At 41.0% G+C, this 17,397-nt stretch overlaps 1 protein-coding gene across 3 annotated transcripts in view; it reads left to right on the forward strand.

Annotated features, from left to right (window-relative positions):
• The window catches only part of DIDO1 (death inducer-obliterator 1), a 47,705-nt gene that overhangs the window by 24,566 nt on the left and 5,742 nt on the right, over positions 1 to 17,397 (forward strand). Inside the window, exons 8-16 of one of the 3 annotated variants that reach the window (XM_066561787.1) lie at positions 6,343 to 6,793; positions 7,656 to 7,815; positions 8,227 to 8,343; positions 8,562 to 8,666; positions 9,112 to 9,247; positions 9,378 to 9,924; positions 10,761 to 10,914; positions 11,896 to 11,985; positions 12,613 to 12,808. In XM_066561787.1, the coding sequence (XP_066417884.1) occupies positions 6,343 to 6,793; positions 7,656 to 7,815; positions 8,227 to 8,343; positions 8,562 to 8,666; positions 9,112 to 9,247; positions 9,378 to 9,924; positions 10,761 to 10,914; positions 11,896 to 11,985; positions 12,613 to 12,808 (1,956 nt within the window). Of the gene's footprint in view, positions 1 to 6,342; positions 6,794 to 7,655; positions 7,816 to 8,226; positions 8,344 to 8,561; positions 8,667 to 9,111; positions 9,248 to 9,377; positions 9,925 to 10,760; positions 10,915 to 11,895; positions 11,986 to 12,612; positions 14,569 to 17,397 lie in introns of those variants that run through there. The other 2 variants (XM_066561786.1, XM_066561788.1) reach the window with 2 other exon arrangements.

The raw sequence follows: 17,397 nt of genomic DNA on the forward strand, positions 1-17,397 counted from the left end.
CACTAGTGTTCAATAAAGATTGATTTGGTCTTGCAAGTGGAAGGAGATGGGGCAGGTAACAGTGAAAACTAACACTGAAGCCGATTTAAGAGCAGCTCACCACGTGTGAATTAGGGCTAGCACTGAGTTATCTGTGAGGGAAGTGACAGAAAGCCCTGCAGGAGCAGGTGTGAGCAGAGAGCAGTGAAACAGGCTGGGAGCTGCAGCGGTGCCAGAGCTCCTCATCTGCACAGCCGCGGGCAGCGGTGCTCGGTGCCACCAGAGGGGGCTTCGGGGCACCCAGCGGCGCCGAGCACTGCCCGGGGCTCAGATGTCAGGCGGCCGCAGCGAGGACGGGCACAGCTGGCTCGGAACTGGTAAGTAGCTTCCCGTTGTGGAGTGCTTGAGGACTGACAGCTAAAGCACCTGCTCACCCGCGTCTTTTACTCCGTTTTTTCAGTTCCCAAAGGTTGCACCTCGGAAGAACTCGTGGATTAAAGTTCAGTGGTGACCACTGCTTGGGGTAGGGGGGGTTGGTTAAATTCTGCTCTGTTCAGGTTATTCCTGTCACAAGTCACACAGGAGGGTGTCATCATCACACAGCTGTGTCAGATGGCGCCTCTTGGGACATGGGCTGAGTGGCAGTGGGAAACTGCTGAACCACACCAGTGTGGAGGCTGGGAAATCCCGCCTGTCCTCCAACAATTATCCAGAGGGGAAATGTGGTTGTTAAATTCTCAGCTACTGGCCAAGGGGTGAGGTGTTTCCCTCGTAGGCCAGTGGGCTGCTCTCACCTTGCCCCGCTCGGAGCGGAGAAGCTGCAGCGCTGCGACAACGGTGCAGGGACGGCCACCGCAGCCACCTGCGGCTGAGCCTGAGGAGCCGCAGGACTTGGAGGCCGAGGTCACTGTCCGGGTCTGGTGTGACACCCAAAACGCTGGCAGGGCAGGGCAGGTCCTGCAGAGTTGACTGGCTCCACTGGGCTGTGCACACCTGTGTCCTGGCAGCTGGGTGTAAGGGCCAGTGCTGGTGCCTCTAGAGATCAGCTCTTGTCACAGGATGGAATTGCTCTGCTCTGCTCAGCTCTGCTCAGCCTTTACACTGGCTTTACTCCCTCCTGTGTATATACTTTCTAACAGGTATTAATGGGTTTATTCCAACTGCACTGCTGCAGCACTGTGGATTTTCTTCCCTCTAAAGGCAGAAAAATCTACTTTTAACAGCAGTAAATATGATCCGGTTTTGAACAGGTGGATCACAAGTGGCTGTTCTCTGCTTAGGTTGCATTATTAATTTTGTGGAATATTTCAGATTTATTGTTAAAGAAAAATGTTAATTACCAGTTTTCTTACTGTTGGTGCCACAGAAATTCATATATTGTGCATAAGACTGAAGTTAGTCATGGAGTTTTGGTTTTTTCCCTAAAACTATTGTAGTGAGAGAGAAGTCTGAAAAGGAGCAGTAAAATCCAGACAGGCTTGGGCTGACTCTGCTGGACAGTGCCCCCTGAAGTGCTGGGTTCCTGCCGTCCTTCTCCCACTGCAGAAAGTTCTGTGCAAGTTGGACACGACACAGACATCGGCTCCTCACACTGCCTGAAGGAATTTTATCCTGGGGAAAGAAAGTAGATTAATGTAGATGGAAGAGAACACAGGGGAAACATGAAGATCATATTGAACAGCAGAGACAGTGCTGGTGTATGAACAGCCTTATGCCAAAATTTTAATTCTGTGTAGAAAATTACAGTATTCTACATGGCTGCAAGATGTATTGCACAGAAGTGTTTTAATGTCCTGTAAGAGGAGCTGTGATGGTTTTTTAAATTTAGAAAACCACCAAAAAAACAGCTTTACAGGAGTCACTGTGAAATGGGCTCTTCAGGTGTAACAGCCTGTGGTTTATCTTCATGGCATTTAAAAGTTTTAACACCAACTAGAGCCAGAAATTAAAGTTCTTTTGAAGAGCTGTGATTTAAATAATTTTAAAGCTATACAGAGAAAAGGAATAGCACATTTTTTCTAGTATTTAAAAATTGAAAGAAGTGGGTAATAGTTTCAGCAGAACAGCTCATCACAAATGAGATATCGTATATAGAAATCGGGATTAGTTTTTGTAGTGGCCTTCGAAAGCTCTAACTCCAAAGAAGGATTGGGTGGAGAGGGAAAGGGGAAAGAACCAGAATAGACTTAAATGCTATACAGAAATAGTCTTTAATGATTGGAGAAGAAACGAAGTTTCCTTTGGATAATGTACCTGCTGGTGGTGTAAAACCCAGCCTCTGGGTCTTGGTGAGGGACTGGGATACAAGTACAGCCTGCAAATCCTTCATGTAAAGTTAACAACCCTACACTGTGGAAATCCTGCTTAATTGGGCCTCCACAATGGCCTGGCAGTGCTGAGCCACCGTGTTGAGAGGTTCAGAAGTACCTGGAACCGTCAGGCTCGTCTGTCCCAGCAGATGCTGTGGCAGTTCTGTCCTGCTCTGCATGCAGAAGCCTCATGCCCGGCTGGGTGTTGTAATGTCAAGTGTAACTTCAGGGGGAATTTCCTCAGGGGAGGGGTTCTGGTTCTGTCTGTAGTGAGCACACCAAGCAATGCTGTTTGTTAAGCCTGGGAGGAATGAAGGGGTTTCTGCCAGAGGATTCATTTGGGTTCACCCTGGGAGCGTGTTGCCTCATTAGCTGCAGCTGCACCTCGGTCTCTTTAGCCCACACCTCCCTCCAGTCAGTTAGGATCCTGTTCCTCACCTAACAAGTGGCCTACGGGACAAACTGGGGCAATTAGGAATTGTGTTTCTGACGTCAAGCCACGGAGGTTTACCTGGGTTTTTAAATGGCTGAATAGAAGAACCACTAAATGCCTTTTTCTAAACTGCCAGTGGTGAAACTCCATGTTAATCTTTTAGGTAGGATAGGCTGATGTTCAGTGCTTGTCTCATCCTTTTATATCAGATTGGTTTAGGGCATTTATTATAAGTGCACTGGAGCTACTGATGAAAAGATCAGACCCACCATAGTATAAAACACAGTGGCCATTGTGTGCAGTAGAATTGACTGTGCCTTCTCCTCATGCTGCCCATAGACTGCAGGGCCAAGCACTTGGAAATCATGGGCTGAGGGAATGCCTGCTCCATGATCTATCTCATCCATTTGCTGAGCAGCCCTGGCATACATTCAGAAGTAAAGCTCCATATGTGTTGGCATACTGCTCTCAGAAAAGAGCACATTTTTCTTTTAGTGCTTCCAAACAGACACCTACCATGTTCCCATACCTGTCAGGAGGTGCTGTCAGCTTTGGGGTGTGCTCATGTTGTGGATAGATCAGTAGGAGAGTGAGCTGCCACCTCAAGAGCCAGTGCTGCTCCTTCACCACCCTCCACTGGCTGCTCCTGGGTCTTGGATAAGACCTGTGTAATGCACAGTGAGTTGCTTCAGCTGAGTTATGGGGCAGCACATTGACACTGAAACCCAAAACCTAATAGGACAAAAAATCTGATTTCTCATTGTCAAAACAGGATAAGAGGGTTTTTTTTTAGATTAGTCTCACGTACAGGTGTCATGGGTTGTTTGTACAGAGGATCTCTGGATTCTTTATCAAAACCTGCACACGCTTGATTGGACATTGTCAGTTTGAACAGGACCTTGGTAGTTCTAGAGAACTGAAGGAGTCACTTATAGTACATAAAGAATCTGTGCCATCCATGTCTGGTCAACAAGTCCTGCTCAGGAGACACTAGAAATTAGTGTAAAATAGCATTGTAGCTTGCAACTGTCAGGCATGCATGATACTTGGGAGCTCTTTGCATGTTTTCTGTTGGCTAAAGAAGCATAAAATCACACACCTTAAGAATAGTCATGGTGTTAGCTGGCAGCTTAAAGGATGCCTCTGTGTGTCCTTGGACCTTACAGACTCTGCTGACCTTCAGCCCCAGGAATGTCAATCTAGCTTTGTACTAGTAGCTTTTATTTATTTATTTATTTTACAAATCTTTATTCTTATTGTCATATAGCTGTTTGTAGCAGTAAGGCGTTTGATGTGGGTATAGTTCTTATATACACACAACATCTGATGGACACAAAACATCTTGGTTCTGTTTTTAGTTCTATCAATGTAGTTTTTGTTAACTACTTTGAGCTAATCATTAAATAGGTAGTGGTTAGGGGATTGAGAATAAATTTACAGTCATATTTCTGCTGTAACCACAAAGAACTAAACATCTTAATACTGAGGATTGAATTTTGCTGTCACTTTGCAAACCACTGTTCTGTCCTGCCTTGCTGTGGTAGGTCACAGAGTGTGCTGCTGTCCTACCTGCCTGGAAAGGTACAGGTCTGTGCAGAAGAGAAATAAACCAGGAGCAAGAGAATGGGAATAATTCCTGCAGTGTTACCAGTGCACACGTTTTGGGTATTTGCCATCTGTCTCTTCAAGACTGACCTCAAAATAGGTTGGCTGGTTACTTCTTGGGTTCTGGGGACCCTGCTTGAACAGATCAACCATATCAGCAGTAGTTCCTTATCCTCTTCCTCCCTCCTGGCATTGTCTGAGTCCTCTTGACAACTGGAATAGTGTTAGGGGATACATACAGAGAGACACTGTGGGTCACATGGAAGGTGTCCCTTGCTCAGTCAGACAGGAATCAACGCCAGTCTAGGGAAAACTCTGGAAGAAGTGTGAGGGTAATAATTGCATTTCATTTATAGCAAAATCATCACAGGCTATGAAATGATTTAATGTACTTTGCCAGTGGGTTTTGTTTTACACTTCAAGTAGTTAAATCTGGCTCAGAAAAAAATCCTCAGCTGTAAAATACTAGGAGAAAGCTGGGGACAAAGATAGAGTGTCTCTCCATCTTTTGGTTTCTTGTGTTCCAGCAGAAGTTGAGCACACACCCTTGCACTTCAGCTTACAAAAGGTCAGTTCCTGTGGTGTTTCTTGGCTCCTCTCCCACCAGTGTCCATGGAAGCTGCCAGCACCGAGGGCCAGTTGCAGGGAGGGGGGTGTGAGGGCATTGCTGGGAGTGCATGCTGCTGTCCAGGGAAGTGCTGGTCTCCACTGGGCATGCAGAGATTTGCAAGACCATTTCTTGAAATAAGGTAGTATCATTTGTCCCTTAAGAATGCTAAATCCTCTGCAGTTTGAGGGATGATTACTTTGGGAAATTATGCTGATGTGTGGGGTGTTTAGAACCAGGCCCCCCCAGGAGGGCTTGGTCCCTTATCAAGTCCATCTCAGGACAGTTTAGACCTTTTCCAGTGATTTCTGCTCTCATCAGAGCAGACCTGGGAGGTGAAGAGTGACCAGTTGGTCCTTGGTAAACTTACTGGAACTCCCGAATATTGCCCAGGAAGTGTCCTGCACATTGCACCTAAGGGGTGTGGGCTGATAAACCTACAGACCTTCAACAAGGTTTGAAACAACTCTGTTTTAGGAGTTGAGTTTTGGTAGTTTCCCTCAGAACCCATCCTCATTTGTGCTCTCAGGATCCATATGCTGCTGTTACCCAATATAAATTTGATGTCTTGGAAATTATGTTCTGTTGTAGGGGCATGTGTGTATTTTGGGGTTTGGCTTTTTTTGCTGGGTTGAATTGTTCCTTTCAGTGCCAGAAGGTGGTACAGATGAAATGCAATTTAGAAACATACTTGTTTTTAAAATCCTGTGCAAGTATACCTTTTACAGGTGTGAAAATGAGAGCTTTTATTTAGACTTTGTAAATTTTCTTGTATATGATATGTATCAGTTATTGTAACATTAGGATTTTCAATGGAAAACTGAATATTAGGATGGTGAGAATAGTGAGAATTACTACAGCCTGACAGCAGTGTTAATATTTAAATATTCTTTAAATCTAGACTCTAGCTAGGAATTGAATAGGTTTATTAAACTTCAGTAATACTCAACTTAGGGAAATACCAGTACAATTTCAAATTCATGGACTTTGTCATCAGGTCAACCTCTGTAATTAACTAGTTCTGTAAAGTGCTGTGAGACTTTCTCTGTTTAAATGTAGTGTGTGGATTGTATTGCATTATTTTTATTTTTTATATGTGTAAGTATTTGGATTGATTTTGAAGCTTAACCATGGAATCCCATTCAAGAATCTTTAAAGGTGGTGCCTTTCCCTCCCCCATATTTTTCTTATGCACAAAATTTTCAACAAACAAGTCAACCATGGCATGATTTTAAAAACCATTTCTAACAAGGCAAATGAGAATAAATAGCTTAAACTGCTTGCCTGGTAGCTATTCCCTGGAGATGGTATTTCACTGACTTTTCCTTATATATTGGTATTAGGTCTTCATGACTATGAAGTTATAAAATTAAGCCTTTAATATTGTATTTTCCTCTTTGTTTTAACAGCTCAAAGGGAAGAGAAAAGGAACGAAGATCGAGCAGAGTCCACATCGGCCCCGAAGAAGGCTGTGGTAACTATCCTGGAGAAACAGCCCTCTTCTGTCCCCAAAAATCTGCCTTCAAAGAAGTCCCCATCCTACTCCAACACCTCACTAACTAAACCACCACTGAAACCTGCTGGAAGTTTCAAAGGTGTCATTCCCAAGAAACCTTGGCCTTCGTCAGGCAGTGTTCCTTCCAAACAGTCACCTCTCTCTCATGGCTCATCAGTTGCCAAGAAAGCAGCTCCAGCGTCTTCCAGTTTGAGTGGGGGACTCAAAAAGCCTTCACTGTCTTCCGTGTCAGCTGCAGCTGGAAGTAGCCAAGCCAAAGCCTCAGCCAGTCCTGCCCAGTCACAGCCCAACTCTCAGATTCGACAGAATATTCGACGATCCCTGAAAGAAATTTTATGGAAGAGGTGGGAATTCAAAACACTTTATCTAGGAAGCTGCATGGAGAGTTTAGTTTGTCTTGATAAGGAATTTTGAGGGATTGAATTTATGCAACAAATGACTACAAGTGCAATCAGCATCTCAGGTTTATATTTGAAATAAAAATTCTTGATAGAAAATAAATGTACATGTGATAAAACTTTTATAAAAAGAAACCTCACTATTCCATTTATATTGAGGCAATTACAGTAGAAGGATTAAATCACAGCATAGAAGCATTTATAATGTAGGTGCTCTGAGATTTAAAGTCTGGAGATATAGAGTTGTAGGGAACATAGTACAGGAAATACCATTGTTAAAGCTCACTGAAGGAGAGATTGCCTCCTGTCCCAACATGAAAATCAACAACAAGAAATTCTTGTCAACAGGCAGCTATCACTTAGGACAGGAAAAAAATAACACCATAAAATGCAGGTTTTCCCACAATAATTATTAAAGAGAATGCCAACCATAAAGACTTGCCATAGAGCACTGCCCTCTGGTATTGTCTCTGTAAAGGCAATTCTGGTCACAGTAGGGAATCAAGGACTGAAAGTCACGTGCTTGGGCTCCCTGTGTCACTCCTGGCAGAGAAACTCCAGGTGGCAGTGCCACGAGCAGAAGTCTCCCAAAGCCATGTTGTCCATGGCCATCTGCAGGCAGTAATTAAAGTTTGCCAGAGTTCAAGCTTCTGAGATAGATTTTGGCTTTGAGGCTTCATTTAAAGGAGTCTCATGCCCTTCTGCGTGAGGAGGAGCTGAGGTCAGGTCTGAAAAATTTATTTTTTGTGACTGTACCTAACCATTTACCCCTGATGTAACCACACATTCCTGTTCTTGTTTGCAACAGAGTCAATGACAGCGATGACCTGGTCATGACAGAGAGTGAAGTAGGGAAAGTGGCACTCAATATTGAGAAGGAGATGTTTAATTTGTTCCAAGTGACAGACAACAGATACAAGAGCAAATACCGTAGCATCATGTTCAATCTCAAGGACCCCAAAAACCAGGTTTGGAATTTTCTTAAACAGTAAACTTGTATAGAAATGTGCTTTTGGGCTTGAATGGTATGTCAGACTCTACCCTCAACATTAGGAGTTTCAAAATAGAGACTTATGAATTAAATGATAAAATGTTATTATAAAGCCATTTGAGCATTTTAATGATATTTTTATCTAAGTAGAAATTCAAAGCCTACTTTACTTGGTGATTGGTATTTATACAGTTTGAGCATTTGATGTGATGTATTTATTATTTTTGGGGTTTATTTCATCCCTGATTTCTGGTTGCTGCACCTTTCCAAGTTTGTTTATAAGAAGGTGATATTTTTAACAGAGAATTAAGAAACTGGAGCAGGTTTTGCCTGCCCAGTTACCTGAGCAGGTTCCCTTCAGCATGGCAAAAGTATCTTCTGTTTTCAGGGACTTTTCCATCGTGTCCTTCGTGAGGAAATCTCCCTGTCAAAACTGGTGAGAATGAAGCCAGAAGAACTGTTATCTAAAGAACTGTCTGTGTGGAAAGAGAAACCAGCTAAGGCAGTAAGTAACATTTTTTCCTATGTCTTTAAGTACAAATAAAGAGCAAGTTTGCTAACCTTTACCACCCATTATACAATAATGTACCATTTTCTTCCTAACAAAATACTAATAACACTCATTTTCAATACACTTCTTCCCTACCACATACCAAATGATAGCAAAGTACAGAGTAAAATAAATATATGGAGCTTTTACCAACACTGTTTTGTTTCTCTCAGGTGGAGTCAAGAATCAAATCTCATGAAATCAAGAAGACAGCTGTAAAACGGGAACATGTGCCTGCTGTCAATATGGAGGATTCTCCACCAGTATCTGACTCTGATGTGAGTGCTGGGGCTGTTCCTTCAGATGAGGATGTGGAGGGGGAGAAATGGCAGTTAGGGCTTCACATTTGGGCAGTTTGCTTCACTGAACTGTGGGGATATCATTTGCCCTCTGGGTGTGCTATGAGCATTCCTCAAGTGTGTAGGACTGCAACAGCCACTGATAGGTGTATTTTGCAGGCACTTCAAAAAAGCTGTATACTTTTCAGCCCTTGATGCCAATTTGCAGAAAACTCCTTTCTTTCTGAACATGAGCTCTGCTTTAAAAGCACTGTGGCTTGAAATTTGGACACATATCATGTGATAACTCCATCTAACATGATATGCTTTAAGCAAGGACTTTTATGTATTCTTTTAAAAAACTGAATGAACAGTTTTACAAGTATTTTTTTATTGCTGAAGTTAATGATCAGCTGTGATATTTTTTCTGTTTAATCACTTTTAGGAACAGCAGGAGTCAACCCGAACTGCACCCAATTTGAACAGTCCTCCTTCTCTAGATGTTTTTAGCAGCATGTTGAAGGATACAACAAGTCAGCATCGAGCCCATCTTTTTGACCTGAACTGTAAAATCTGTACAGGTATTTATTGCCAATGCTCACCTTGGGCAAAGTGAAAGAGCTGTTACTTAAGTGTTGTTTGGTTTTTTTGAAATAGTTTCTCCAAACTACTATTAAATACTAATCAAAAATGCTTGATATAAATCTATAGGTCAGATTTCAGCATCAGAAGATGAGATACCAGCTAAGAAGATGAAGACAGGGCCTTCTGCTAAGAAAGTGGAGTCGAAATCAAAGCCAGAAGTGCAGGCCAAGTATGAGAGTCCTGCGGCAGCCCCGGCAGCAGAGCCTGACAAAGAGCCCGTCGCTGATGATGCAATGGAAATTGATGTTGAACCAGCAGCAGAAGCAGTTTCCCAGCCAGCCACAGAAGGGACTTACATTCCTACAAGCCAGAGCCAGAACAGCACAGACTCTGCTGTACCTGAAGAGGTCTCTGCTCTTGCTGCCTCCTGTGCTGGCCCTGTTGTCACAACCGTCACAGTTTCTGGCAGAGACCCCAGGACAGCCATGAGCAGCTCCTCCACGACTGTGACCCCGGCCCTACGTCCTGGGCCTGCAGCTGACAAAGTCTCCACAGGGGAAACCAAACAAGAAACTTCCAAACCAGTTATGACTGTTCCCAAATCAATATTAACCAAACCCTCTTCCTCACCAGATCCCAGATACCTGGCGGTTCATCAGTCACCCAACATCAAGTGCGTATCCTCAGCAGCTGCCACATCCCTCCTGTGGGACGCAGATTCCCATGTCTCCCATATCCTGTTCTCTTTCCTTCAGCCAAAAGGCTTGTTGAGGTTTAAAGTTCAGGGAGCCTGATTCACATTTTTAAAATGCCATCTCTCCTCATTGGCTTTCTCTAGCTTGGTAAAGTTTTCAGAGCATCGGTGTGTGCATCAACAGATGCACAGAGTATCAGCAAAGATTCTACAGTGTTCCAGCAAAGAAATAAAACTTGAGGGTGTCATGCAGACTTAGAATCTGAATATACATTAATATCTAGAAAGACAATGCATGGGAGAGATTGATTAGAGGCATTTATTTCCGTTTTCATCCTGTATTAAAATACTGTTCCATCTAAATATGAATTAAAATTAACCAATTAGTCAGCTTGAAAGGAAGTGGATTTCCTTCACATTCTGAGTATACACAATACTAAAAATAATTATTGCTGAGTATATCCTTTTGCAATTACAGTTAAAATAGTTTTTTTCATAGCAAGTTCTTTTACTTTAGAATCGCTTTCTGAAGGATATTGTTTACTTAATCAGTGAGAAGTCTATAACTGGTTTTATAAAAGTCATACCTTTTGGCACCTCTTTGCCTGTCTGCAGCTACAAGTTTATTTTCTGCTATTCATTGCCTTTTTAACTATTACCAAGTTAATGGAAAACATTAACAAAGCATCTAGTAAAAATGCTGTTACTTATTCAAAAGAAAGTATTAGATCAATAGGAGGAGGGAAGAAAATTTAAAATAAAGGGCCCATCCTCATTGGCATTCTGTAACCTTTCTGTTTGGATTTGTTTTGCAGTGCTTCAGAGCCTCGCTCACCTCAGGACAGCGACACTTCCCTCTTTCTCTCTCGTCTCAACACCATTTGGAAAGGATTTATTAACATGCAGAGTGTGGCCAAATTTGTCACTAAAGCCTATCCAGTGTCCGGGTGCTTTGATTATCTTAGTGAGGTGTGTGTGTGTGTCTGGAATGGTCTGTGCTGCAGTTCCTGGTGCTAGAAAGGCTGGGGGCACTGTGTGTTTATAGAGCTACATTAGAACTGTAGCAGTGGTAAATGACATCTTTGTAGTAATAGGAAAAGTAGCTCAAGGAAAAAACTTCAGCCTTTTAAAAATTCCTCGCAAATCTGTGAGGAATTCTAATGTCTTTGAACGTGTTTATACATATCTTAGGATCTACCATGGAGTAATGGCTTTACATCAGCTTCCTTGTTTAGGAGCCAGTGTTTTAAAGTGCGTGCCTTGTTCTGTTATCAAGCTAGACAGGTCACTGATATGATCTGTTAGAAAATTTTGTTCAGCTGTTTATGAAAAGTATCATCCTTGTTACTAATTTTCAAGTAAAACCAGTTGGATGATACTGTTCTGAGAGGGTGTACATTCAAATCATGAGACAGTAGAAAGGTTTTTCTTTCTCTTTTTTTCTCTCAAGGGTATTTTAGGTGACTTAAGAATTTTCAATTACAAATGTATGGTTTAGGACTTAGTAGGCTTGCTTGTTCTTCTGAGTACTGCTTTTGCTGAAAAGAGTTTCACTGTCCTCATGACAGGAAATTCACCAGAATTCAAATGACGTGGGGTCACTGCAAATGTGGAGAAAAGCTGTATTTCATATAGCAGTTTCCCTGTAAAAGCCAATATATACATATATTATAGTTTCCCTGTAATGGGCATACAGAACTATTTGATGTGTTGCTGCTCTCCATGTTTGGGGGTGTGTATCTGTTCCAGGTATCTTGTGGCCTTTGGGTCACATGCCATAATTAAACACCTCCAAGTTTAGGAATAGTCTGTCTGAATTTAAAAACATAAGTACAAAGTCTACTAAAATTTAACTGTCCACTGGGCTACTGGGATGGGGAAACATGCACTGCCTTTTTTAGTTTTAATTTTTGGTTTTTCTCACACTACCATGTAATACTTCTTGTTTAGGATTTACCTGACACAATTCACATTGGTGGGAGGATCTCACCGAAGACAGTCTGGGATTATGTTGGCAAACTCAAATCTTCACTTTCTAAGGTATTCACTTAAAATCCTATGCAAAACCCAGAAGAAATAGACAGCAATGTAAAATGACAACTTTTTATAATACAGAGTAGTAAACAGCAAATACTGACATAGATCACACATGGAAAATTACCTAAACCACTTCTTTGAAATTTTTTATTTATTTTAGTAATGTGTTCATTGAGCTGTAAACCTTGCTCTCTCTTTCCTGCACAGTAGTTAAATCTTCAGACTATTTTCTAACTGAAATACTGAAGATTGAAATTCAAATATTAAAGAAAATGAACTTATCATTTAATATATTTTAGTATTAAAACCACTTCAGAGGTGAAAAAATGATAGACATTATAGAGAAAAACATGAAACTAAGAATTTTCCATTTCTTTTTCATTTGAGCCTCAAGCTGTTCAATTTGATGTAAGATACACAAGTAATTTGTGTTTCTTAAAATGACAAACCTAATTCTATTTTAATGTTGCAAATTGAACAGCAGTAGTCTCTTAAATCTAGAGTGTTGTCCTGAAGGCATAGTTGGAGTGATAAATGTGCAGTTTATTTTACCTCTGGAATTTGCCCTTTACCATTTCATTTGCTGGTATGTTGCAGGTTGAATTTTTCCACTTTGCTTTTGTATTCCAGGAGTTGTGTTTGATTCGTTTCCATCCTGCAACAGAAGAAGAAGAAGTTGCCTATATCTCTCTCTACTCCTATTTTAGCAGTCGTGGTCGTTTTGGTGTTGTAGCTAATAACAACAGACATGTCAAGGATCTCTACCTGATCCCCCTGAGTTCTAAGGACCCAATTCCTTCCAAACTCTTGCCCTTTGAGGGACCAGGTAAGCACAAAACAGGGGAGGTTCAATGCTAGGTAAAATCACAAGACAAAAGGCAATCTGAGACAAGTTGTTGAATATTTAATGTAATCATTAGTTAAATTTTTTATATAAAACCAATTTTAAAGTACCTAAATAGGGAAAAACTGGAAATCAAACTCTGCTAAGATAAAATTGTCCAAACTTTAGTCTTTCTAACAAGATGCTCATATGTCTTAAGAGAATGAGTTTACATGTAAAATCAAGGATGTGGAACAGCCACTATATTAAAAAAAAACAAACAAAACCACAAAAAACTCGCACCCTATTGTCAGCAACTCCTAAATTCACAAACCCTAGACCCTTACAAGCCATTCACCATCACTTAATTCAAGCAGGAAACTTATACCACAGAGGATTCAGGAAGTCAGAGTGAAGACACAGGTAACATTTCTGGTGCTTCCACTGCAATGTCACTGTCCATGCTGAGTTAATCTGTACATGCAGTGTGGGGCACAAGGTGTTTGAAATGTTCTGTTCCACTTGGATCAAACTAGTCAAATCACAGGCTTCAGAGAATCAATCCTTTGGGGAGAAAGGAATTCCTTAGGGTTAGATTCTTCTATCTTTAGATAAATTACCTGTGATAGTGTTTGGTGAGTTTGCCCCATGTCAAACATGGTGACGGAAACACTGAGAATGAATTCAGCTGTGAAACATCCTTCTACAAAATTTGGAGTCATCTTCATCTAAGGATAAGGAGATGCATGTGCTTGGTTTCCAAAGAAGGATGTAGGTTTGATAGCAAATACCAGGTTGGGAAACTGAAGAGCTGCAGGCTGCAGTGAAGGAAGAGCTCCGTTGTCGTGGCCGTGGTTGGCACTGCGTGGTAGGTATGGAGCAACCAACAAGGAGCTCACCTTTCTGGGGGCTGACTGAGCTCTGCCCCTCAGACACAAGTGTAGCACAAAACTCAATAAAGCACTCTCAGAGCTTTAATGCAGGAGCAACAGTGGCTGGGACAGGTTTTCAACAAATGGAGCATCATGAGTTAAGTGCTGTCCCTTCCTCCATGAGATGGCCAAGGGCACTTGCTCTGCATCCCCAGACAAGATTTTTCTCATACACTTCAAATCCCTTTCATCTGTCTTTGAGCAGTGCACAGACTAGGTGATTGTTTTTAGGCAATAGCTACCAGCTTTCTGTTCTACACTTTTTTTACTTCTCCATTATGGGTTTCATTTCAAATGAAACTTTTTACCTTGGATTGAAGGTCGGTAGATGTAGCCAAGCTTTACTATTAGTAAGAGATACTTTTAATGTCAGACTGGTTTTGCTGAGTTTCAAGTGCACAAGTATTTCAAAACTGGAAGGAGTTGTTCAGAACAAGTTCAGGTCTCATCTGCAGGTGTTCATGGAGGCAAATTTTATCAGCCAGGTTTTCAAATTGACATAAAGAGTTGTAGGCCAAGTAGATTAAAGATTAGCAGAAACAAGTTTCCAAGGGCAGGCAGGCCATGAGATGGAACAGTTTCACAGAAGCTTCACTAAAGAGTTCTGCCATCAGGTAACACTTGTTGGAAACTCCTGTGGCAGTCTTTATCTCAGCTGTGCTAAGCTGTGTTGTGTTTTAAAAGTGGTGAAAAGAATCAGGTAAGCTGTTCCTCTTGTTTTATGTATGTATGAAAACCACAGCATGTAATCTACACCTTTTTAATGACATCTGATGGAATCTACTGTGTTTTCTTTCTTTCACAATCAATAAAAATATTTTGTGGAACGTGGTCATTGTCTCCTTAAATTTAATCGTGTGCCTTCCAGTAGAGTCTAGCAAGGCCTGGAAAAGCATTGCCTTTAGATGGTCTATCATATTTAGATAAGTATTAGCTGAGGGGGGAGGAGGGAGAGGACAATCAAGCCCTGCCACTCCAGAAATCCTAGTTAGAAGATATTCCAGCTGTATCAGCCAGTTCCATCAGGCACATATGGATTAGGAATTTCTCCTGTTTTCTGATGGATTGGAGTTGGAACACAACTGAGGACTGCACTAGTACTTAGAAGATCTGCAGAAAACTCTGATGTGGGCAGCTTAAAATCACAGAAAAATGGAAGGTTATCCTGATTTATATTTATTAACTCAGATACTTATTACCAGAATTTATGTGTCATGGGCTCTTCTGCACTGTCCTTTTGCAGTGGTTTGCAGTATGTGAGTTATTTTTCACATACACATTACCACTTCCAGTTGTAAAAGGTAGTATAATCAGACTTAATTACTAATGGAAGGTAATTTATTGAGGGATTTAGTGGTGATGGGAATGTAACAATTATCTTATGTAGCTGAGTTTTACTAAAATAGACACATATAGATATATATCTATATCAGCAAAGTTTCCACAAATGCTGATATGTCTTCTGGTAGTTTTTAATAGGGACTGTTAGTTTTCATAGAATATGAAGGCATGGAATCTCCTCATGCTGTTGGAATGGTTTTAAAAAAAACAAATGCACCAAAATTTTACCTGAACTGTGAATGGAGTTTGTTGTGTTCAGCTGAGCAGATTTCATTAGGAAAAGCAGCAACAGTAGAGAAATGTGGCATAACAAACCTGAGTTTCTGTACAAGTCAGTTCCACTCAGCAGAGGAGCCTGAACATGGACATGTGTCATAGTGCTCTGATTGAAGGGGGCACAAGTCTGATGGCCATTATCAATTGCTCTCATGATTAATTGGGACAGATATTTAAATAGCATTGATAAGCTACAGATAAAGTCTTGTGTTGGCCTCTGCAGTTTAAAATTCACCACAGGTGTGCTTAGTCCCTCCCTTGGGTCTGTCAGGGACAGGCAGAAGCTGTGTCTTGAACAGTGCAGGTCAGCTTTTACCAGCTGCTGTTCACAGGGAAAGATGGGGCCAATATACATCATATAAATATGGTAAACTTGATCTAATGAAAAAATTTATTTAAGGCTAAGGAAAGTAAATATTAATTCAATACTCATGTTTGGTAGATTCTGTTTTATTTGCTTTAGTTACAGGAAGTAACTCAATAAAACCAGACTGGGGATTTCAAATGCATAATAGGATAATAACTGTTATAAATAATTTAGCACTGAAAACGACTAACTGCCAGCACAGCTTGCAGTACTTTTAAAACCTGTGTTTGTGAAAGGCAGTCACTTAGCAGTAGTGGCAGACTGCAGTCAACATTTTGTTGTTCCTAAAATTAGGCACTTAACCTATTTATGGATATTGAGATAGAACAGGGCTGTAGCCTTTGAAAGCTGCTCTGACCATGTCTTCATTGAAGGAATCATGTAGTATTTGATCTCTCAGAACTGAGTGTAGAAGTCAGCTTAGGCAGAATTTCTAAGATTTATGTAAAATTCCAGTATCAAAATGTAACATTTTAATGGATTTATTCTATTATGACTAAATTCTAAACATGATAATTTATAAGTAATGCTATTGCTGCTGGAATTTTTTGCCTTCAAAGTGTATTAAAACTTTACCCTGTTTTAATTAGTGACTTGATCTCTATTTCTTACAGGAATTCAAACCTGATTTCTCAGTAATTGCTGTTTATTAGATATCCTGCCTGATGGATTTTTGACACCTGTTTATTTCAGTTATTCAGTGTTTGAAATTCATTGTGACTAATTGCATAAATCACAAGTCTCTGCATGTAATTTGGTAATCAAAACATTTAACAACAGCAGAACAGCAAATGCCTACTGGCAGTTTCTGGGTGAACTCCTGTTTGTGAGATGCTCTGCACTGGTCAACACCCACCAACTGGGGAGTTGTTATTCATTAACGTAAATTTAGGAAAACAGCTGATGTGTTTTCCTCTCTAGATGATAAATTTAGGAGTCCCAGTAAAACTTCTGAGTTGTTTCACCAGATTAATGTATGTGTGATGTAGTTTGCTAGTAGAATGTATCTGCTACTGTGGGGTTTGGGGGTTGTGTTGGTATGAAAAGGGTTTTGGTGCTAATCATTAGATATTTAAAATTGTTGCTTAGTGAGAAGTTGGTTTAATAAGAACAAGGACCATATATATAAAAATCTCCTACTTATGGGATCTTGAATAGAAGGGTCAACATAGGTCAGAGCTCTCACATTGCCATTTATCCACAATGAATATTCTCTTTTATTTCACAGGTTATTTTATATATCTATATTACTGCTTCCCTGCTGAATAGAAATCATAACTAATGGAACATATAGGGAGGACAGTGGCCCTTAAATGAGGGCTTTTTAAAGGCCATTTAGTCTAGAAGTTAAAAGATTTTCTGCGTTTGCCACCACTGTATGTTAAAGGATTTAGTCCCTGCCCTTCATTCTAGGCATGTTTATCTGCCAGTGGAACTGTGCATGTAGGAGGAAAAAATACAGGAGACAGGCCTACAGCCCTTTGCATTTTTCCTTTTTATCTGAAACTTCCTTATCATTTGTGGATGTACTTCTCCTTGAAGTCTGAAGCTCTTCACAAAGGAGCAGTTCTGCTCAGGGTGTTTTTTACTGACCTATCAAGGCCTGACTCCCACCCTGTGCCAGCAGCTCCAAGGCCTTCTCGCCCCCACAGCAGGTGCTGGCCCAGCCAAACACC

The sequence above is a fragment of the Molothrus aeneus genome, chromosome 17, assembly GCF_037042795.1.
Source record: "Molothrus aeneus isolate 106 chromosome 17, BPBGC_Maene_1.0, whole genome shotgun sequence".
Lineage (NCBI taxonomy): Eukaryota > Metazoa > Chordata > Aves > Passeriformes > Icteridae > Molothrus > Molothrus aeneus.